Genomic DNA, 24,176 nt, shown 5'->3' with positions numbered 1-24,176 from the left:
TCTTCCTTCTCTTTTTTTTTTTAAAAATAATTTAGGAACAAGCTTTCCAAAGCTAGTATTATTTCTGGCAGCTGTTCCAAGCCAATGCATTACTGTTGAACTGAAATGTGATTACCTTCATTGCAATGCATAAACATTCATCTTTTTTGAAATGTATTAAAACTGAAATGAATAAAAATAGTATATATGTTTATTTTTATCTACTTTGGTTGTATTTTCTCTACAATATTAAACATTTGGAAGAGACTAAAAGGATGCAAAAAGAATATCTTATTTGTGTGCTTCCATTTGTGACTTAATGGGAAATTATGTAGATTCATTTGACTATTAAATGGTGCTTTATACATAAAGTTTAAGAGTATTTTTATATACAAACTTTTTAATATGTCGACTTTCCCAATATTTAATCATATTCTCTTTTCATATTTATTCATGTACTTTTTCCATATTTCAAAGTAAGTTATCCACTGAAGACCAACATCTCATTTAATGCATTAAGGTTTGTAAATAGGCTAGCATAACAAATTTAGGCATGCTTGCAAAGTTGAATTATATCTTTTAAAAAATCCTCTTTTACTCTATTTTTATTTGTTAACCCTTTATCTTATGTTTAGTTCTAAAAAATAATTAACAGTAACTTAAAGTGTTCACTTCTACTCTCTTGCTGCTCTTCAAGTCAAAATATTAGCTTCCCTGGTTACCTCAAAACTTTCTTTATAAAATTTTTAAAAGAGCTAATGACTAGAGGCTGGGTTTTCATTTAATTTTTTAAGGAGTGGTATTCTCAGCTGAAAGTTGTCTATTTATTGGGAAAAAAACATGTTAAACCCATTTGTGTTGTTAAAATTCTCCTTGTTACATGAATCGGTCATATTTGTAGCTTTATAAAGGGTGGGGGCAGTGGCGGTCAGGGGAGTCATGACTTCCCATATTCTCTTTGGTCAAATTTTTATGTAGTGTCAAAGGCAATTTCAGTTCTGCTCTCTGATACATAAGCTTTTACACAAGCTATAAAATTGTTCGGGGCTTCCCTGGTGGCGCAGTGGTTGAGAGTCCGCCTGCCGATGCAGGGGATACGGGTTCGTGCCCCGGTCTGGGAAGATCCCACATGCCGTGGAGCGGCTGGGCCCGTGAGCCATGGCCGCTGAGCCTGCACGTCCTGAGCCTGTGCTCCACAACGGGAGAGGCCACAACAGTGAGAGGCCCGCGTACCGCAAAAAAAAAAAAAAAAAAAAAAAAAAATTGTTAAAAGATTTGTTGGAGTATAAATTTTCCAACCAGTTAACACCTTTTTCAGGTCAGCTGGTTGTAAACCATTTCAGATAGGATCAGTGTATGTGTGATGGGAAATAGAGTGTGCAGATGAATGAGAGGATAGATCCTGTTCTTAGAGAAGACAGGCAGGATAAGATATGACAGCACTTCCGTCGGAGAGGAGAGTTCTTGGTGAGGTAATGATAGTTACATAAAGGGAGTTTTCATCACTTTTCTTAGGAACCAACTTCACAAGGATGTTTAAGTAAAAATACTATTAATTACAAAACAACTTTGTTGAACCAAGTAATCAACTGTTTAACCTGGTACTGGCTGTGTGCATAACGCTTAGAACAGTAGGCATTCAATAAGTAATTGGAACAGAAAATAAATATATTTAGTCTTATTGCATGATCTTAAGAAAAAAACTCGGTCTTTCCACACGAAGTGGTTAATGTGTATCAATAGAATTTTTACCATGCCCTTGCCCTAGGGAGAGACACTTGGAATAATAAGTAAGGCACTTTAGAATAATAGTCACTAGCAGTTTTATTGCTTAAATAGTCAAAGTAGAATATTCTTTCCTGCAGTTCTCCTCTTTGAAAGGTGTGCTTTTCTTTAAAGCTAAGTGTTTATAAGTGGTAAGTACTTTTAGAGTATAAGCCAAATACATCAATACACATATAAAATTAAGGCTATAAATAGAAAAATACCAGGCAATTCTTCAGTCTTGTTCAGTGTGATATTTGTTATGTTACTATGAAAATACACTACAAAAGAGGCTTGATACCTAAATCACTTCCATTTCATCTGTAATTATAACTTTTAGTATGTTAAATAACTTTTAGTATGTTAAGTAAGATCTTAAAACCAGATTGTTGACTGGTTTTAAGACAACATCTACTTGGGTCAATATATATTTGAACTAAGTTGAGCTGTTATTCTATTTGTTTCTCTCTCATTTTCCTTATATGTGTTTCTCTTTCATTTTCCTTGTATGTTTAATACAGAATTAGAGAAGGAATGTTGCTTTTGGTCTAAATATCAGCTGCTTTTATTGAGCTATAGAATTTGCATATCTATACATTTAATACGCATGTTAAAATAGAACTCTTAAAAATTTAATCTACGATATCTCCTCTTTCCTGAGTTTCTAAGGTTCGTGATTATGAAGCCTCCGCAGAGTGTTTTGAACAATCGAGTCTGAACTGTAATTAGAAGGTAGCTTTAAATGAATGCTTATTTGCTTACATTTTTGCCATCTTTAGTATAATAGTTTTGTGTCTGATCTTAGTATGCTATATAGTATTTCAGTATTACTAAAAACAACTTATACATCCCCTTGCACTTTTTCTTTCAGTTGTCAAAATGTCACCATTATTGCTGGGATTCTAAGAAATCTCTACAGATGCCTCTGATGACATCAGAAACAATTGGTTCTAATCCTGTGAACTCTCTTGTGAAGAAAGTATGCGACTCCTTTGGTTTAGAGGCCATATCTTTCAGGTCATCCAGAGGTGCCCAAGCCACACCAACAGAGAAGATGGTGATACCTACAATAGAAGTATTTTTAAGTCAATTAAAACCAAGTTCCACCTTATGTATAAAATTACATGTATATATTTTTCATACATTAGTACATAGTTGCAGACAAAACTGCCTTGTAATGCCTGAAGAACTAAATCCCCTGTACCCAATTGTTGGGCTGTTTTAGCAGTAATCGTGATGAGAATGGCTAAACAGTTTGGTCAAAACTACAGGTTTTGCCATCAGTGCAATTTACCACCTTAACAGATAAATCATACGATTGCTGAAAGAAAAAAATAATTTGATAAAGTTCAACATCCATTCATGATAGTACACAGTAAGCTAGAAAGAGAAGGAAGCTTCCTTAACCTGATAATATCTAAAGATAAATAAGAACAAACCCTACAGCAAGTATACTTAGCGAAATGGTGAAAACTTAGCACTGAGTTTGGCATGAGAAAGGACCGCCTGCTATCATCACAATTAATTGTTATACTGGAGTCATAGCCAGTATAATAAAGCAAGAATGACACAGAAGATGGGATATATAAATGATGAAAGTTTTCTAAGGCTCTTGCCTTGTCTGGGGAATGGTGACAAGTCCTCTGTGAATGATAATTGTTTCTCCCATTTCAGTATGTGTTGCATTAGCAAACTGGCCAGTAGTAAGAAATTGACAGGGACTTCTCTGGTGGCGCAGTAGTTGAGAATCTGCCTGCCAATGCAGGGGACACAGGTTCAAGCCCTGGTCCGGGAAGATCCCACATGCCGTGGAGCTACTGAGCCTGTGCTCTAGAGCCCGCGAGCCACAACTGCTGAGGCCCATGCTCCGCAACAAGAGAAGCCACTGCAATGAGAAGCCCACGCACTCTGCAGCATAGAGTAGCCCCCACTCACAGCAACTAGACAAAGCCCGCACACAGCAGTGAAGACCCAATGTGGCCAAAAATAAAGTTATTTTTTTAAAAAATTGACAGTCTTTAATCCCAAAGCAAAAGTTTTCTGATGATGAAAACAGCCAGGGACTTTCCTGGCAGTCCAGTGGTTAAGACTCCATGCTTCCACTGTAGGGGGCACAGGTTTGATTTCTGGTTGGGGAACTAAGATCCTGCATGCTGCACAGCGCAGCCAAAATAAAGTAACAAACTGCCAAAAAATGTCTATGAAGTGTAGACTACCATCTATCTACTGGAGGAAATCCCCCATAAAATTTTGAGAGTTTCTGAAATAGTTACTCCCTTCTATCCAAAGCTTCATCACCCTTCTAGTGGTATAAAGTGATCAGAGTTGTGAATACTTAAGACATAAAGCAGGTTTCGATGACGTAAAAGCTACTTGAAACAATTACTGATTTATCATCACCAGCTAATCCTCCCCTCTCCCTGGCAAAAGAAAAAAAAATTTCTCCCCTTCAGTTTTCCTCACTTTTAATTCTACATTCAAGCTCAGATTGTCTAGCTCAGGCCCAGTATATAATTACAGTTAAAAAACCAAAACAGCAGTGCCCTAGCCCTGAACACCTATCTTCTGGCTTTTGTTAACTTTCACTTTGCTATCACTAAAGGATAACTTTAATGAAAATAGTGCGGCCCAACCCTCTGAAGTTCAATTAATCACATAGGGAGAATATATTTAAATTTATTTAGTTCACTTTATGTAGCCTGAATCCAATCTTGTTAACCATAAATTCAGTAAGCTACACTTTTAAGGAGTATGATAGCAAAAAGGTCTTCATAAATTAGTTGAAGAATACATTAAGACAGATGTATAAAAATAAGCCATTGTATATATAGCTTAAATTGCAGGTATCCATTCTCTATTCTACTTAATAACAGTATTCCATCAATACCTATAAAAGTACACAAGTGCATTAGCAAAGGTGCTAATGTATAAAAAGAAAAGTCATTAGGAATTAAATAGGGAAAAGGAAGTACAGAGGAGTATAGAAAAATGTAAGGCTCTTCATTCCCCCCCCCCAAGTTAGCATTTTTGTTTTTTAAATATTATTGGACTCCCAATCACTCCGTTTTTATCCCAGGAAAGGGAACCTCAGCTTTTTCTTGGCCTGTTGATCTCAGCAACACACATGCTAATGTCTTCAGGAACTAGTGGCCTTTGCCAAAGGTAATATTAAGGTTGGGGTAAGAGAAAGAACCTTTTTATACCCTTTTATAAGTGTTTCATTATCTCAAGGGGGAAAAAAGACACTGAAAAGGAAATCTAAGTGGAATAGGGTTAAAGTCTTAATTGGTGATCTTAGAAAACTCATGGCAGACTGAAAACTACTAAAGAAAAGGATAAATTATCAAATAGCAGATTCATAGTAAGTTACGATAAACTGTAATTGTGGGGTTATATATTCCAAGTTTGAGCCAAACATGAACACCTGTAACATATTTCCTTGACATATGACATAGCTCTCATGGCAATTCTCCCCAAAATGCAGTGGTTAGGTAAGGATTCAGCCACACTTGCCTGGGTTTTGTTTGGGGTTTTTTTTAGAGGATTACAAAATCTTAATTTTTTTACTTTTTTGGCCACATCACACAGTATGGGGGATCTTAGCTCCCTGACCAGGGATCAAACCCACGCCCCCTGCAGTGGAAGTGCAGAGCCTTAACCACTGGCCTACCAGGGAAGTGCCTGCCTGGATTTTAATACTGGCCTCACCACTTACTAGGTGTGTGACCTGGGGAAGTTTGTTTCCTTATCTGTAGAATGAGATTTAGTAGGGCTGCTTTGACAATTAAATCAGTTAATATTGCATAAAACTCTCAGAACAATGACTGCGATCCTGTAGATGTTTGTTCAGTCAAACAAACACTTAAGTTTATATTTACTCCTATAATTCACTGAACCTCTCCCCAGTTCCCTTCCCAGACAAAGGACAAGGACCTTACCTGCATCATGTGCAGCAGCAGCAGGCCCTCGAACATCATCATAGGACTGCCCATCTGTGACAATTACCAGGAAGTTCTTGTTGGGGCTGTCCCTTATGGGACCAAACACATTTCTAACAGTAAAGGAAATGGCATCACCAGTAGCTGTCCCACCACTCATATAGCGGATGTTTCTGATAACCGCTAGGACATTCTCTTTGGTGCTATAGTCAGTGAAACTGAATTCTGTGCGCTGATCATAGGTGAACTGTACAGCAGCTATCTTGGCACCAATGTCTGAGATTTCAAAAGTCTTAGCTATGTTGGAAACAAATTCAAGCATGAGGCGGAAATTACTTTCACCAACACTACTGGAGCCATCAATTAGAAAAGCAATATTCACTGAGTTATAACAGGTCTTGCTGCACACCATTTGCTCATGAGTGCAGAGCTTCTGTACCAGAGGTTTTACATATTTTGTGGTGCCAAACCAATTGGGCATGTGGTAAGAGAAGAAGCCATTACTCCGACAGACAGCCTAATGGGAGAGACACATAAAAGATAACCAAAGGAATCAAAAGTTGTTTCTTTAAAATTACGAAAACATTAAATCTTGCATCTTCAAAGTTAATCCAGATATGGGCCAGTCAGCACTACCCCTAGAGGTCCAAGACTGAATCACTACTATAACAGAAGACACTCTCAACTCCTTACCTTGTCAACAAATGCAACATCCTGAACCATTCCCAGTTCCTCAGGGATAGGCTTAGCCACAGAAACTATAAATACGTTGACACCAAACTCTCTGGCTACAATGCCTGCTTCCTCAATGTCATCAGAAGGCCAGCCATCAATAAATACCACCACCACTTTGGGAATCCCTTTTCTCGCTCCAGTGTCTGCTGTGAAGAATTTCTGGGCGGTGTGCTTCAAGGCTTTTCCTAGGTTTGAAAAAGAAGCAAACTGGAACGGCACCACTGCTCAAAATGACACTTCTATTTCCCTGTACGAACTTGATGCCTCCAAGTTTAAGAATTTAACTTATATAGAACTCAGTTCTTTAACACGTGCATCAGATGGGAAAGTTTAATTATCCATCATGCCTATTTTTTGTCTTCACAACCCACATTTCTTCCCCCATCACCTACCTCCCAGAGCATTACATTTCCTTTCCTTACATCAATCACCAGTCAGAAACATAAACCTGACTCCCACTTCTGTACTTGTGCTTTCTATCTAGCCCCTTAGTGACTGATGAGTACCTCTACGGACTCAGAACAAGAAGTCTCCCCTCAGAAGTTCAGCATTCTATTCTAGTTCTTTCTGTCACATCTGCATTAATTAGATGAGTCTGCTGATCTTTGCTTCTTTTAAATATTCTAAACAGGTACTTCTCTAAAGTGACATCTGCCCTACCTGAGGATTATAAGTCACAACGTCTTATATTTTCTTTAAATGAGCAATACCAATAAACCCTTTGGTACATTTTCCATTATAAATTAAATATCTCAGATATCAACTGCAGACCTAACCAAGATCAGTGCCAGGAAGAAGAGTTTCACTTCTGCTTATATAAAATAGCATAATACTGTCTTACATGTCTGATCATTCATAACCCTCTCTGTGTTACATCCCAGATGCCAAAGTCTACTTACCTGTATTGGTATTACCCCCTCTGAAACCTACTTCCTTTATGGCAAACAAAACATCTTTGGCTGATGTAAAGTTTTTCAAGTAAAATTCTATTTTGGGATGTTCACTAGGCAAAAAAGGGAAAAAGTATTATCCAGGGAGAATTGGAAATGTAAAACAAACAAGCAACATTATATACCTTTAAAAAAGTCTTTAAATTGGACAACACCTAAGTTTCTTAATTCCACAGCATACAGCCAACTAGGGTATATTGCATCCTTACTTGAATTTTTAGGGTTCTTTCAAAAAATGTAACAAAAACAATTGCTACCTTGAGGGTTTATTGTATTCTGGGTAATATGCTAAATACATACTACATGTATAATCTCATTTCATCAAAACTGTATAAGGTAGGAATTATTATCCCTATTACATAAATGGAGGCCCAGAACACTTAGGTAATTTACCCAACAAAACATAACCACATTTTAAATTCATGTTTGTCTGGCTCCTAAACTATATGAAGCACCTGAAACCGGGTGGCTCAGGGCACTGGGCTTAATGGAAATCTGCAGAGTTGGGCTCCAGATAGTTGGAACATAGCTGGGTGTGAGTCTAGGTCTGCTCCAGTGGGGGACCTTGGAAGCCCTGAATAGTCTGGGTCTATTAACCCAGGTCTCTGGTCAGAAGAGGCAATTTCAGTGACACTAAGGCCAACATTTTTTAAATGAGAAAACTTACAAGGAAACAAATTATAAAGTATTATAATATTGAATTTTTCTTATGATAAATGATATTGACATTTGCTAATCTTACAATTATGTGTATTTTAATAGATTTGGGATTTTTCATATTTAATAGTAAAAGAATTTCAGCTTTTATAACTTACTGTGTTCATTAGAGACCATGTTGAGTGAAAACAATTAATTAAAACACAATTTGTTGTGTTTAAAACTTTTAGATAAGTCAAAATTTCATCAGTGCAAAATTTTAAGATCTTAGCATTATCAATTGCCATTAAGTCAAGATTTCTGAAGGAAATGGCACTCATTGTATTTCTGCATACCTGGTGGCATGATTTCTGTATACTTGGTGTAATGGTTGGGTCACAAAATCAGTTTTCATGAGTCGATAACCTTTTCATTTTTATGGTCACTTTTCAACTATCTAAATTATTATTTATGAGATTTAGTCTTATTTTTGCATCCTTAATGAGACATTCTCTTATTCTACTTAAATATAAACTCTTGACATAGTTTATCTATTCTAATGTTCTTCCTAAAATAGAAAAATCATAAATCAGGAAGTTTATAAAGAAGCTAGTCTTTGTATGCATCTACAAAGTAGTGTAGCTTTCCTCTTGAAAGAGAGTTAGGTAAAAACAGCAAAGAAAAAATATTAGAAGAAAAATATTCAGGGGGATTTGCCCTATGAGATGTTAAAATATACAATAAAGCCACAATAAGCAAAGCATTGTAGAAAAGATGTTAGAATTAGCATATGGATCAAAGAAACATTTGTCTAAAGTTATAAATTGATATCACAAATGAATGGAATAAGAAGCTCATTTTTTTAAAGATATGGGACAATGGTTAAATTATGTATAAATCAACAAAATTAAAGATTCTTACACCAAAAAAAATTCAAAGAACCAATTGTAAAAAACAAGAACAAATGAAATATAAATAGTTGTAATCCTACTGTGACACCCTTACACACAGCTGATAGTAGTTTAAACTGAATCAACTTTCTAGAAAGCAATTTAACTGTTTATTTCAGAAGCCTTAAAAATGTCAGAACCCTTTGACCCAATCTCACTTCTGGGAATCTAGCCGAATGAATTTATCAGAGATGGCACAAGGATGATGTAAGTATGTTCAGCACAGTGTAATTGTGAAAAAAATAGAATGGTTAAATAAATCATGCTAAGGAACATTATGAAACATCATTTTTTGAAGAATATTTGTGATACTGAGCTCACATTGCTCAGTATTCTGAGCATCAGTATTTTGATGCTCACAATACTGAGGGATTAAAAAAAAAAGCAGGCTATAAGACATTTTTATAATCTGAGCTTTTGAAAAAGAAATACACACATATGTACCATCAAATATTTTCTTAAAATACTGAAAGGAAATACAACATTTTACATTGATCATCTCAGAGGGGTATATTTGGGAAATTTTTTTTCTTTGTGTTTTATATGTTTTTCAAGCTTTCTTTAATGAGCATAAAAAGACATCAATAAATACTACTATACAATAAATAAAAGGTTAAGCTTCAGATTTCCAATCAAGGGAATATGGAAAGAGCTAAAAAGAATAACGACCGAATAGGGAGGAGAAATAAACATCACTGCTTCCTCCTTCAGCGAAGAGAAATTAGGAATTGAGCAGAGCAGATGTGCAGAAGTAATCTGTATGAGCAACAAGACTTTTAGCCTACCTTCTGGTCCTCAAATAGATAGCATATAATTCTCTAAATCCTTTTATTCCAAAAAGGAAGCACTTATACCTACCCAGTCTGCTCAGGCAGTCTTAAATTCTGACTTCGTAATTTGGGAATCCAGACTGTCCACACCTCAATTTGTTTATATTGAACTGAAATGAATGTACCTACTAAAAGGATTGATCATTTGTCATCATTCAAGACATCATTCAAGTCTCCTCCCATTTTAACAAGGTTGGTACCTGGCTTGAACAAGGCCCACGTGCGGTCCTTCTGTTCCAATTCCTAACATTAGAGCCACTTTCCCAACAAAATTCTTCTGTAGATTAAATCGGCGTCGCCCGATATTAAAACTTCCATCGATCAGAAATGCAATGTCTGCTTTACAGTCTGTGAACACCCAAACAAGTCTTTCCATTAGCAGTTCCAAGAGAAGGGAGGGAGAGAGAGAAAATGTTGTATTCCCAAATGGATATCCGGACTCTTACCCTTATTGCCAGTTTTCTTCTCTGGTGTTTTCTTTAGTCGTTTACCTGAAACAAAAAAAAAATGCACCTGGCATTAGCAAAAGGAAGACAGTTCCATAGAAAGAGACCCACAAGGGAAAAGCTCATGATAAGGAGCATCATTCTTGAAAATACTTAAAAAAAAATTAATTTCCTCATGATTTTCTGGACTAGGGAAACAATGCCCCAACCAAAAAAACAAGTCAGGACTGTAGTAGACCTACATATTTAATATGCCTCCAATCCAGGACTTTGATATCCCAAACCCACAGTTGAGGTAGGATTGGAAACTCAGAGTTAGACTCTAATGTTCTTAATTTCTTTGACTTTAAAATTGCCACAGTCTTAGAAAGGGAGATCCCCGGCTATTTCTCAAATAGACATGCACTCATTTCTTTTATTCATATGACAAATGGAACTAGAAGTTCATGGTACTTTTACTTAGACCAGTTTCTAGGCATAGTTTATCAAATCAGGGAGAAATGGTAGGACTTCAAGAGAATGTCTAGTAGTAGTTTATAAATGAAAATAAAAGAAGGATAAGGAATTTGAAATATAAAATTGAAAGTTTCCCTATGCAATATACCAGTAAAGGTATTTGCTTTATGTTTCAATATTTTAAAAAAGGAAAGCTTTTATCAATAACACTTATTGGGACTTCCCTGGTGGCGCAGTGGTTGAGAGTCCGCCTGCCGATGCAGGGGACACGGGTTCGTGCCCCAGTCCGGGAAGATCCCACATGCCGCGGAGCGGCTAGGCCCGTAAGCCATGGCCGCTGAGCCTGCGCGTCCGGAGCCTGTGCTCCGCAGTGGGAGAGGCCACAACAGTGAGAGGCCCGCGTACCGCAAAAAAAAAAAAAAAAAAAAAAAATAACACTTATTTATAACTTCCTAATGCTGTGCCAGGCAACTAGGAGATAGGTTCCATATTTCATACCTATTGCTGGACGTGCTGTGGACACTGCTTGTCCTGTGGCTTCCTGGGTACCACTTTTGCCTTCTGTTAAAATAAAGAGAAGACTATTTTTTCCTCTTCCTTCCTTACCATCAAAGCATAATGAATCTAATTTAGGGTTCTATAGGATGATAAATGTAATAGAGTGATGGCAAATGCAAGAGTAATTGCTGCAGGCTAGTTTCAAAGAACCAAAATGGATTCTCATCTATTGTATCGTATTTTTAAAAGATCACCATAAAATGAGTTCACATTCATTCACCCGTTTTTTTGAGTTAGGGTTATTTGGTAAATGTCAGGGCATTCTGATTGCAGGCAATTCAATTTACTATTGCCATCTTCTGACAGCAAGATAATTTTCCCCCCATTTACCCAAGTTTGGCTTGAGTGTGTCCTTAACCCTTCGGATCCCCTGACTCTAACCCACAGTTGACCCTTCCAGTCTTGATCACAAGTTTTTCCATCAGAGTCAAAGAGGTTGAGCTGAGAAAAGCAGAAAACTTTTTGGGGGGTTGGGGAGACAATATTTATACAAAAGTAAGAACACTTTAATTGTACCTACTTGTCACCGTGAATGAAGCAGACCATCTGGAAAGCGTCTGAGACTGGATGCCATTGGCAACTACTGAGGAATAGTTTTCTCGACCTGGTAGGCTATAGATTCTTACGGGTCCCCCTGAGTTGCTGATTACCCCCCTGCAACACAAGAGTAACAGCTGAGACTCTATCCACACTTTTTCAGGGGCATTTGACTGACTTATATTGCCATACTGCATCTCTTATTCTGATTAATCAAGAAAATAGTTCAGCAGGGAAGCCATCTAAGGATGCTGTCAACCTTTTTAAAAACTTGCTTACCCAGGTACAAAATCCACCTAGGGAAATGGTTTTGTGCTGTGAAACTTCTTAAGTGTTAATAAGGACACACTTGCAGTTTCCTGTTCCCTACAGCTCAGAGGATCAGAGTTAAGAGCGCCAGTTTTCTAAAATACCTTAACTACATGTCCTTGAACTTCATTTTTTTTTTTTTTAAAGTGTCATACTGGCCATTCTCTCACAGGACAGAAGAGTGGGGATGAATATGGGCTCTGGAGGCAGACCTGGGCTTTCAGTCCCAGCTCTGGCACTTGCTAACAGTGGTGGCCTTGGGCAAGATACTTGACAACTCTCTGAATTCAGTTTCCTCATCTGTAAAATGGGGTAAAATTGTACCTACCTTGTACAGCTGTAGAGTCGTCGTGGAAGTTAAAATAATGGCTGTCATACAGTAAAAACTCAGTAATATAGTACATGATTAGGAATGTTTTTAGAATCACAGGACTCTAGATATCCAGAAATAATGCAATTTGCCTTTAGTCAGAAAGCTTCCCTTATGTAGTTGGTGACTCAAGGATATCCAGGGAAACCTTAAAAATGTATCCATCTTCTATGGCCAAAATTGGTACCAAAAGAAAGAAAAGGTGGGAGGGGGTGTCCAGATGGCTAAAGAGAAAGGGAAATAATCACACTTGCATTTCTCTCCCCTTGGCATGTTGGAGCTTACCTGTGGATGGCGGCACCACATATGCTTGATACAGAAGCATATACTATGTTCCCAAACACGGAGAATTCCTCCAGAGGGCAACCCCCTGGACAGAGCACATCTGCTTTTTCTTTCCTGATGTCCAGGCCTCTGGTAGAGCATGTGATAGCGATGGGAACTGAAGAGAAAGGAGAGAAGTAAAAACCATTCTTAGGACATTTAGGGAAGTGCTGGTGGGGGAATTAGAATATGAGATTGAAATTTTACTTCCCTAATTTCTACACCTCTTGTTAAGAATACTGATGTAGGCACTGTTCCACACCATTCCAGATTTTAGCAAGCCAAAAATCAGTTTTCCAATTTAATCTAGTTCTCAGACACTGTAAAGTCTAATGGGAGAATTTTAGTTCTTATCAGTTTGGAGATACATAATTGGAAATATATCAGAATTAGAAAATAACATTAGTCACTGACCATTTATTAATTCATTCTAGAAATATAAGAACCTCAACTCTGATTACAACTGTGTACATAGTTGCCTGAGGTGAAGATATTAAATCTGGGTTGAACCTCTGAGGAACATTTTTATAGAAACATGCACAAATCTAAGTTATCCGTTGCTTCTGAGGGCCATTTATATCAGTTTTCTTCAAATGCAGTGCATTAAAATTATACTTTAAGCAAACCAGTAAAGATGCTTCACTTTACAGAACGTCATTTAGCTCAATCATTCATTTTTCAGCTGAAGTAATTAAAGCCATGGGGTTATTTTGCCCAAGGTCACACAGCCCAAGGAAAATTCTGCAACTCCTGCAGGACAGGAAACAGAGAAGTTAGTCCGTTCAGAATGGAGCATTTTAATCTGAATTGAACCTGCTTATTTCTGCTCCAGATCTGTCCAGAGAGATATATCAGGCAGTGAATGCAGTTTTAGAAAGCACTGTTAATACTCTCAAGTTTTACATGGTCAACCTAATAATCATAGTTTTTACTACAAAAGATGTTAGAGACAAGCCCTTGGCAACATGTAACAAGATAACTTAACATAACATATTAATTCATCAATTTACTGTGACTATTAAATTGAGGATAATGTTATTAAATACTATTTTCCAAACACTGGAAATTGTGGTTATCCAAACGTTTTTGAAACAGATGTTTTCCAAACGTTTTTGAAACAGATGTTAATCATTAAAAAAACTTTTTTTTCTTTTTCCAAGACAGTAGTGCTGTCTGGTCATACTGCCCCACTGAGAAGCCTGCCTCTAGCAAGGACCCTCTTCTAAGAGCCCTCTGTGCCCAGCTGTACCCTGGACTGTACACCTCCATGGAAAGGAAGGCAGGACGCCATGGAAGGTACAATGCTGATTCCCTAGCTCTGAAACACTCTAGATTGCTGGGCAAGTTAAAATCCTTACCAAGAGCAGTAGCCTCATACCTATGAGCTTCATACCTGTTAGCAAACAGCCTTAATTTTCCTCCCATTTTCGAGGCACCAGAGGCTCTGCATTTAGCTGCCAACACTGACTTTAGTGTGTGTTTGTGTGAGGGGGCACTGAATACAGCCCTCTGCAATACTTACCTTCCTTTCTCCTTTCAAGAAAAATAAAGGATAGATTTTGAAAAAGTTAGATTTTTATGTTGTATAAAACACACCGAACCACACACCCTTACTCGGACTTCTACGTGTGGAACACACTCTTTTTAGACTCTCTCGAATATGAAATGGGCCCGTAAATGCTGCTTTTTTTTTTTTTTATAGGGGTCATTCCTGGAAACACAGCGAGGGGGTCAAACAAGATGGGACAACCACGTAAGCCTCTTTCACTCCCGAAACCTCTCTCTGTCTCTCTGACAGTCTGAAGGCCTGTCCCTGACCCCAAACTCCGCGGAACACCGGGACTACGGCGCTCCTCGGTGGGGCTCAACGAACACCCCCAGCCTTGACCTTCTGCTGCCGCTGCTCGGCTTGCTGTGGGGAGAGGAAGCTCCGGGGTTGTGGGTGTGGATGGGGGGAGGCTTCCTTCTCCGCACCTTGTGAAGAACGTCCCCATCGGATCCCAGGAGCCCCTTTCCGAGGGAGAAATGGGTAAGCCGGAGTAGATGGGCTGTAGGTATGAATGGGGTGCGCCAGGCAGCAGTTCCAACCTTCGCACCCTTATAGCTCCAGCCCCCGGCCAAGGCCCAGGGGCTCCATCTGAGTGCGTTCCTACGCGCTGGCCCGCAGCCCCTCGCACCCCCCGGACAGAGCCCTGCCCCCGGACCCGGGAACCCGCAACTCACCGGCTCCCTCGCTGCCCGCGGGCTCTGGCAGCAGCAGCAACAGACAGACACCTGCGAAGAGAGGACAGCGCGAGGGTTGGTTCCAGCTTCCACCTCCACCTTGCTTGGTGCGAGGGGAAGAGGGCGGTGAGGGGCGCGTACCCACCAAGGCAGAGAACCGGGATCCAGGCTGCAGACATGGTAGTCTAGGGGCTGCTCGGACCTGGGAGGGAGGGAGAATGCAAGGGAGGCTCCCCGAGAACGGAGACCCCTACGTCCCCAGCACACCGCGCCCGCCCCCCGCCCCCTCAGGGATCCCGCACCCCTCGGAAACCCAGGGGCGGCCGAGGAGAGGAGGAGACCGAAGAGGCCGCTGCCCGGGAGCTCGTGCCACTCTCAGTCTGGAGGCGACGCTCCGGCTGCAAATCAAGCCAAACCCAGAGTCGAGGTGCAACCCCGGACCAGGAGGAGGGTGCACCCTGAAGACAGACAGACAAGCTGGGAGCGACAAAGGGGAGACACGAACAGGCAGGCGTCAGGGACCCGCACGCCCGCGCCGGACGCCGGAGGCTCTGCACCTGAGTCGGATCCGCCCGGCTGCGCCCGAGTGCGGAAAGCGCGGCTCCCACGGCCACTATAAAGGCTGGGCCGCGCGCATGAGCACTGTGCGGGGGGCGCGCGCGGAGAGGGGGCTGGGAGCTGGTCCCCCGGGACCGGGCGGCGGCCGTCCAGCTCCGCCCTCACCCCCCTCTCTGTCCCGGGGTGAGGCCGCGCCGAGGCGCCACCCCCGCGGCGCGGGACTCGGCCACCTGGATGCCGCGTCCGTCCCCGGGGGAGACGCGAAAGCCCGAGGGAGGGCCGGGGACCTCGCCGGCCCCGGCGTCAGGGGAGCCGGGAAGAGTGTAGGGAGGCGGCGGGAGTGCGCGGGGAGGTTGCCCGACGTGCGGCGACCGGGCGGGGCTGCCCGAGGGAGCCGGCCTCAACCGGGCTGGGGAGTGGTGGTTCCCCGCGCGCAGTCCCCGCGGCGGGAGCTGCGGCGCCGGGAACGCGGGGCCCCGGAGAGCTACCAGGTACACACGCGGCCTCAGAATAAACTTCCCAAATCTCTGCTCCCGTTGAAACAAAGTTCGTACTTCTGAAGTCACGCCAAACTGGGTGGGATAAACGCATGCCCTGTATTTGTTAGAAACCCCATCAATGGACTGGTTTTTCTTCGGATTTTAGGGATCCAGCCTTCTGACTTTGTTTCTGCCACGGTCGGATTTTCCCCGGGGGCTCCATTTACTGTCATGGGTAGGGCCACGCTTGGGAGGTGGCCCGGACCCTTCTTTACATTTGCCTTTTCTCCTTTTCTAGATCAGGAAGGATTTATGACTGCCTTTCCAAACTCCCAGACCTGGTGTCTGTTGGGATTGCACAGATCTCAGATTTGGTAATATGCTCTTCCACCCCTCTCTCTCTCTCTCTAATCCTGGTAACTTTTCACATGAGGAAACGGGAGAAAGCAGAATTCACGTGGAGTGTAAAGTGACACAGGACCTGCAAGGCAGCTGAGGAACCACCCCCAGACGCAGGAGAGGGGGCACGATTTCGATTTTTAAAAGTTTTATTTAGTCCAAAGAATAGGATTTTAGTGAGGTCTAAAGAATAACCAATAATTTATATACCATAAAATCCATCCCTTTTCAGTGATTTCCACGATTTTTAGTAAGTATACAGAGTTACGCAGCCATCACCACAATCCAATTTTAGGACACTTCCAGCACCCCCAAAAGCATCCCTTCTGGCCATTGGCAGCCAATCCCTTTTCCCACCCTCAGCCCTAGGCAACACGAATGTACTTCCCATCTCTAAAGGTTTGTTTTTTATGGATATTTCATATACATGGAATGATACAATATGTGGCTTCTTTTACTGAGCATAATGTTTTAAAGTTTCATTCATGTTGTAACATGAATGAGTTCTTCCTTCCTTTCTATTGCTGAATAGTATTCCTATACGTTTTATGTTAGGAAGGAAACATACCACCACCACCTGGAAGCCAAATATGGTAGTGGTTGTACAACTATCCTTTCAATCTGGACTGAGTCAGTATTGCACCAGGCAGCTGCGGAGGGGCGGGCTGGCGGTGTTGATTTCCTTCCCTTTACTATCTGAATGTCTTTTGGAGAGAAAGAGACTGAATAACATTTGTGGACCAGGAGGTTTTTGATTCTTATTTTCATGGCTGCCTTAAAGATTTAATCCCTCTCATGGTAGAGAGAGTTGCCCTTTTCTTAGAAACCCAGCAATCTAGCCACCACCCCTCATATTTTCCTTGGGAGAAATGTTAAGCCTTCAGGACCATTAAAGCTGTCTTTATCATTATTGTTTGCTGCGTGTCCTCAGTCAGGTTTGGATAACCTCCTCCAATTAGGCTGGGCAAATTGTAGTGTTGCTATATAATTAGGGAGAGTTCACCTCCAGGAAAAAGGCTAGCACTCCACAGCTCAACCCAAATGGCTAAAAGGTGCTGCTCTTCAGAACTCCCACAAGGCTCAGCCCTCCTGTGATGTAATTTCACCGATCCATTTAGCAGAGTCAGAACTATGCAGCTATTTCCATCATTGACCCTGAGTCTGTGACTATTAAAAAATAAAGGAAATACCTCACTGAGTTTCATTGGTTGTTTACCCAAAGATACAGTTTAATTATTTTGTTTTGAAACATTTAAGAGAAGATAGTCTTTATTTTTCTAGTTTGAAAGGCTAACCATGTGAAGTGGGGATGAGATTTCTCATTCTCACCTAGTTTGTACCTCAGACTCACCATAAGTATATTGAGAAAAAAAATATCTGAACTTAAGAGGTAGATGCTTCTGCTGTGGAAACATCTGAAGAAGAGACGGAAAGTCAAATAAATCTGGGTACGATTGACTTAAAAAGACAAATTGTTAAAATTATAGTTTTGTATTCAACTGGGTAACATTTCAGAGTATTGTACTTCTAGGATGCCTAGTTAGTTTATCCTGCTTTATTTAAGAGTATTTGATATTCAAATTTTAGACTAACTCTCTGTAGAGTGGTGGATTCCCAACTGGGCTGCACAATGGAATCAGCTGGGGAGCTTTAAAAAGTACTGAATCCTGGGCCTCCCTGGTGGCGCAGTGGTTGAGAGTCCGCCTGCCGATGCAGGGGATACGGGTTCGTGCCCCGGTCTGGGAGGATCCCATATGCCGTGGAGCGGCTGGGCCCGTGAGCCATGGCCGCTGGGCCTGCGCATCCGGAGCCTGTGCTCCGCAACGGGAGAGGCCACAATGGTGAGAGGCCCGCGTACCGCAAAAAGAAAAAGAAAAAAAAAAAAAAAAAAAAAAAAAAAGTACTGAATCCTGAGTCCCACCCCAGAGATTCTAATGTAATTGGTCTGGGTCTAGGTCAGGGCCAGGGCGTTAGGATTTTTTTAAAGCTCTCCAGGTGATTCTAATGTACTGCCCAGAGGGCCTAATACTTAGGTCAATGTTAGAGGTTAAACGAATAATTCTAATTTTTCATTCTTCTTTCATTATCTTTTCATTAAAATTCCACCTTAAATGTGCCTACTGCGTTCCCCTGTTAAAACACGGAAGCATCTCCTGGCCTGATGGTTCTTTGAAAACGATCCTTAACAGAAAGTTTGTAAACTCATTTCCAAAAGCAATTTTCCCTGAGTGTAGTGCCTGATCACATTTCTAACTTTGTGCAGAATGGGCTGGCATTGGGAAGGGAGTGGGCTGCCTCTCAAACTGATACCCTAGGTGGCATCTTCAAGCTTTAGGATGAGGCTGAAAAGAGTTTCTCAAGAATAGCCGGGTTCTCTGAGTGGACTTGGTTCATTGTCTACATAGATAACCTCTAGTTTATGGGTCCCCTCTCTTCTGTTTTTATCTATGTATGAATCTGGTGTTACCCTGAAGTTTTTATGTTTTTGTTGTTGGTATTTTGTTTTTATTTTTTAAAGGAATATCAGTCCTGTCCCACGCCCTATACCTTTAACCTCCCCTGCAAACTGTTACTTAGCTAATGCAATGCATAGTGATTTGATTTTATTTTAGTTATGGTGATCTTAAAGTGAGTTTGTTCCCTTTTAGGAAGTGTATGTTTATCCTGCAGTATCCCGTAAATCTCTATGATTAGTTATAGAGCATAATCAGTTTGTAAACTCCTATCACCTATGTTATTTGACCCACACTGATGTTTATTTTGTATCCATTTTTCCTGCTCGATTCCTTTCCATTGTTCACATGTGGTACTAAGCAAGTATGTACATCTAGCCTTTCAGTTTTTGATGATTTCTAGCAATAGAATAAATGTTCACAGTCTCTGAGGAGTGAATATTAAAAAGTTGATTCAGAGATAACCTTATGACCACAAGAAATCACTTCCTTTTTCTGGGCCTTAGTTGCCTTTCCTATAAAGTCAAGGAGATTAGACCAAGTGATTCGAAGGGACCTCCAACTGACTGAATTCTGTGGCTGGGCAGATGCTCCCTGGGCACATATAGCCTTCAAGGGCTGTGCTGTTTCTGGGGTTTGGAAACCTTAGGAAACACTGGCTGTGCCAACTACCTCCCAGCACTCATCCCTTCTTATGGAAGTTCTCTTGCTATTCACTTCTCACTGCTAAACTGTGGCCTGGATCATGTTTGCCCCTTATTCACCAAGAAGTAATGGAGGTCACATTGCCACCAGAATGCCACTGGAATGCCCTCCTAAGCGAGGAAAGCTGTGTTAGGGAACATAATTTCATTGTATAGGCCCAGCACACGTCCCATGCAAGCTCCTGAAGGTGAAGGATCTTTCTCTCGTTCATCACTGCACCTCTAGTCCCCAGTGAAGTGTCTAGCACATAATAGCTACTCAAGAAATATTTGTTAAATGAATGAGTCAATCCCATTGTTTTGTCATTTGCTATATTGTTTTTTAAAAAGTTAACTTTTGAACAGTTTTAGGTTTATAGAAACATCGATAAGATAGTAGAGTTCCCATATACCCCACATCCAGTTTCCCCTGTTAACATCTTACATTAGTATGGCACAGTTGTCACAATTCATGAACCAATACTGACACATTTTTTAAAATTTATTTATTTATTTATTTATTTTTGGCTGCATTGGGTCTTCGTTGCAGTGTGCAGGCTTCTCATTGTGGTGGCTTCTCTCGTTGCGGAACACGGGCTCTAGGCACGCAGGCTTCAGTAGTTGTGGCATGTGAGTTCAGTAGTTGTGATGCACAGGATTAGTTGCCCCATGGCATGTGGGATCTTCGCAGACCAGGGATCAAACCTGTGTCCCCTGCACTGGCAGGCGGATTGTTAAGCACTGCACCACCAGGGAAGTCCCAATACTGACACATTAACTAAAGTCCATATTTTCCGCAGATTTCCTTAGTGTTTACCTAATACCCTTTTTCTCTTCCAGGATCCTATCCAGGATACTGCATAACATTTAGTCAGCATGTCTTCTTAGACTCCTCTGCACTGTGACACTTTCTCAAATGTTCCTTATTTTGATGACCTTGACAGTTTTAAATTTTTTTTTATTTATTTAATTTATTTATTTTTGGCTGCATTGGGTCTTACTTGCTGCACACAGGCTTTCTCCAGCTGCAGCAAGCAGGGGCTACTCTTCATTGCAGTGCATGGGCCTCTCATTGCAGTGTCTTCTCTTGTTGCAAAGCACAGGCTCTAGGCATGCGGGCTTCAGTAGTTGTGGCACGTGGGCTCAATAGTTGTGGCATGCAGGCTCTAGAGCACAGGCTCAGTAGTTGTGGCACACGGGCTTAGTTGCTCCGCAGCATGTGGCATCTTCCCAGACCAGAGCTCAAACCCGTGTCCCCTGCGTTGGCACGCGGATTCTTAACCACTGCACCACCAGGGAAGCCCACCTCTAGATTTGAGGAGTACTAGTCAGGTATTTTGTACAGTGTCCCCCAGTTGGGATTTGTCTGATGTTTTTCTCATCATTAGACTGGGGTTATGTGTTTTGGGAAGGAGGACCACAGAGGTAATGTAACACGTCACATCAAGGGCACCTACTATCAACATGACTTATCACTGTTGATGTTGACCTTGGTCACCTGACTGTGGAGTGTTTGTCAGATTTCTCTACTGTAAAGTTGCTCTTTTGTTCCCCCTTTCCTTGTTGTCCTCTTTGGAAGGATGTCATTATGTGTAGCCCACACTTAAGCAGTAGGGAGTTAAATTCAACCTCCGTGAGGCCAGAGTAGCTTACATAAATTATTGGGAATTCTCCTGCAAGGAAGATTTGTCTCTTCTCCCCTATTTATTTCTATACTGTTTGTTTTTTATATATGGCACTTCTTCTCCAAAAGGCTGTAAGCTCCTTGAAGGCAGAGACGATTCCATGTGCTCCTCTATGTTCCCAACGACTTGCACGATGCTTTGGAGTACAGACTAGATGCTCAGTCAACAGTGTAAAGGACGGTCCATAGCTTACAGTCCTGGGAATTTTCTGCTGATGGCTTATCCTTCTTTCTCACTGTGAGATTTGGGCCAGAAAGTTGCATAATTGGTTCTCAGCAAAGGTATAATCAAAATGCTAAAATAATAGTGATCCTGACACTGTAACAAGCTCTTTATACGTGTTATCATAGAATCTTTGTAACACACCTGGGAGGTGGATATCATCCTAATTTCATAAATGAAGATACTAATGCCCAGATTTGTTAGAAGACATGTCCCAAGTCACACAGGTAGAAAGCAGAGCCAAATCAGGGTCTCTAAAGCCCATGCCTTTAACCACCAGATTATACCGTCTTTTCCCTCATAATAGCCAAATAAAGCCACCTGGAAAAGTTTGAATAAATGCCAGAAAGTGAGGGAAATGAAAAGGACTATAAGAATATGGAAAAGGAAGAAATAAATCCTTTAGTGGAAGTGCCTGGTAACATCTTCCAGGAATGTGTGGCCCTTGAAATCTGCTATAAAATTAGTATATCCTCAGAGAAATGTATAATTGGTAGGTTAGCATAACAAAATAATTAGAAAATATTATTATGCATTCTAAACACAACACAACAGGTTCTGCTCATACTATTAACATTCAAGTCAAATAATAATTTCTTTTTTTTTAATTTTTTTTTTTTTTTGGCTGCATTGGGACTTCGTTGCTGTGCACAGGCTTTCTCTAGTTGCGGCGAGTGGGGGCTACTCATTGATGCGGTGCGCAGGCCTCTCATTGCAGTGGCTTCTCTTGTTGCAGAGCACGGGCTCTAGGCGTGCCTGCTTCAGTAGTTGTGGCACACGTCTTAGTTGCTCCGTGGCATATGGGATCTTCCCAGACCAGGGATTGAACCCGTGTCCCCTGAATCGGCAGGCAGATTCTTAACCACTGCACCACCAGGGAAGTCCCTTCAGCTGTTTTTAGATTGAGTTATTTAAGATCAATAGTTTTTTAATTGTAATAAAAGCTGTTACATGACTATAGCTAATTCAAGTTATTATGCATTAGGCCCAAGAGTTGCATTTGGGGTTTTAGTTTTCTTCCTTAAAAAAAATTGTTATGAAAAATTTCAAACATATGCAAAAAGTAGATAAAATATTACAGTGGATCCATCTATTAACCAGTTTGAACAATGATCAATTTATGACCCTGTTTTGTTTCTTCCATGTCCTTACCCCTGATTATTTTGAAGAAATCTCAGACATTATAATCTTGAATTTCTAAAGATCTTTCTGTAAGAACTCTCTTTTTAAATATAACATTAGTATTATCATACCTAAAAAATTAATAATTCTTTAATAATTAGCCACTTAAGGTTTATATTGCTTCAGTTTTCTTACAAATTTTATATTTAAATGGATCATTTGCTGAATGAAGATAAAAATAAGGTTTATACATTATAATTATTTGATGCGTCTCTTAAGTCTCTTGATATTTAGGTTCTCCATCTTTCTTTTAAATTTTTCTTTATCTGTTTGCGTTTTATTGAAAAATCCAGATAATTTTCTGTAGCTTTCCTCATGGTTTGTATTTTGCTGATTGTATCTCCATGGTGTCATTAAACATGTTCTGCTGTTCCCTGTATTTCTTATAAATTTGGGAATTAGCTATAGAGGCTTGATCAAATCAGGTAATTTTGTTGTTGTTCTTGTTGCTGTATGTATGTATAATACTTTATACATGGCACTTTGTACTTTTTTTCCCCTCCAAGGGAATCAGATTAAATTTATTTAAGTCCATGACTGCCAAACTTATCCAACCATAGGACTCTTTTTTTTTTTTTTTTTTGCGGTATGCGGGCCTCTCACTGTGTGGCCGCTCCTGTTGCGGAGCACAGGCTCCAGACGTGCAGGCTCAGCAGCCACGGCTCACGGGCCCAGCTGCTCTGCAGCATGTGGGATCTTCCCAGACCGGGGCACAAACTCGTGTCCCCTGCATCGGCAGGCGGACTCTCAACCACTGCGCCACCAGGGAAGCCCCATAGGACTCTTTAAAAAATAACAAATAAAATCTCTTGGGACTTCATTGATCATATTTAATAAACAGTCGTCAAGTGGGTAAGAGTATCATTTATATTCTGTAGGACAGACAGTTTGTACTTTAAAGCATCAGAGGTAAAATATTTCCTTTTGTGATGTTATCAGCCATTAGTAAGCATTGTCTTGATCCATTAATATAATGGACCTTACAAAGTGGTGATATTCTTAATTTTAGCATTCCTTCTACATTTATAATGTGGAGTACTTCTAAAACGAGAATCCTCTCTTTTTTTTTTTTTTTAATCCCAAGATACAGATCTTATGGGAAAGGCAAGATAAATGCTTCATTTTTTTTTAACATCTTTATTGGAGTAAAATTGCTTTACAGTGGTGTGTTAGTTTCTGCTTTATAACAGAGTGAATCAGCTATACATATACATATATCCCCATATCTCCTCCCTCTTGCATCTCCCTCCCACCCTCCCTATCCCACCCCTCTAGGTGGTCACAAAGCAACCAGCTGATCTCCCTGTGCTATGCGGCTGCTTCCCACTAGCTATCTATTTTACATTTGGTAGTATATATAAGTCCATGCCACTCTCTCACTTTGTCCCAGCTTACCCTTTCCCCTCCCTGTGTCCTCAAGTCCATTCTCTATGTCTGTGTCTTTATTCCTGTCCTGCCCCTATGTTCATCAGAACCTTTTTTTTTTTTTTTAGATTCCATATAGCATACG

General features: G+C 40.6%; 1 protein-coding gene across 1 annotated transcript; it reads right to left on the bottom strand.

Annotated features, from left to right (window-relative positions):
• Positions 1-2,627: 2,627 nt before the first annotated feature.
• COCH (cochlin) lies at positions 2,628-15,184 on the bottom strand (the record flags this gene model as incomplete). Its single annotated transcript, XM_082619023.1, has 11 exons — positions 2,628-2,807; positions 5,682-6,198; positions 6,375-6,601; positions 7,316-7,419; positions 9,983-10,130; positions 10,229-10,273; positions 11,183-11,245; positions 11,763-11,896; positions 12,744-12,900; positions 15,006-15,056; positions 15,151-15,184. The coding sequence occupies 11 exons, from the start codon at positions 15,182-15,184 to the stop codon at positions 2,632-2,634; spliced, it is 1,656 nt and encodes a 551-aa protein (XP_082475149.1). The 3' UTR covers positions 2,628-2,631.
• Between the last annotated feature and the right edge of the window lie 8,992 nt (positions 15,185-24,176).

This window comes from Mesoplodon mirus (genome assembly GCF_964341445.2).
Source record: "Mesoplodon mirus genome assembly, chromosome: 4".
Taxonomy (NCBI): domain Eukaryota; kingdom Metazoa; phylum Chordata; class Mammalia; order Artiodactyla; family Ziphiidae; genus Mesoplodon; species Mesoplodon mirus.
Note: the sequence above shows the minus strand (reverse complement) of the source record. Positions and strands in the feature narration are given on the sequence as shown.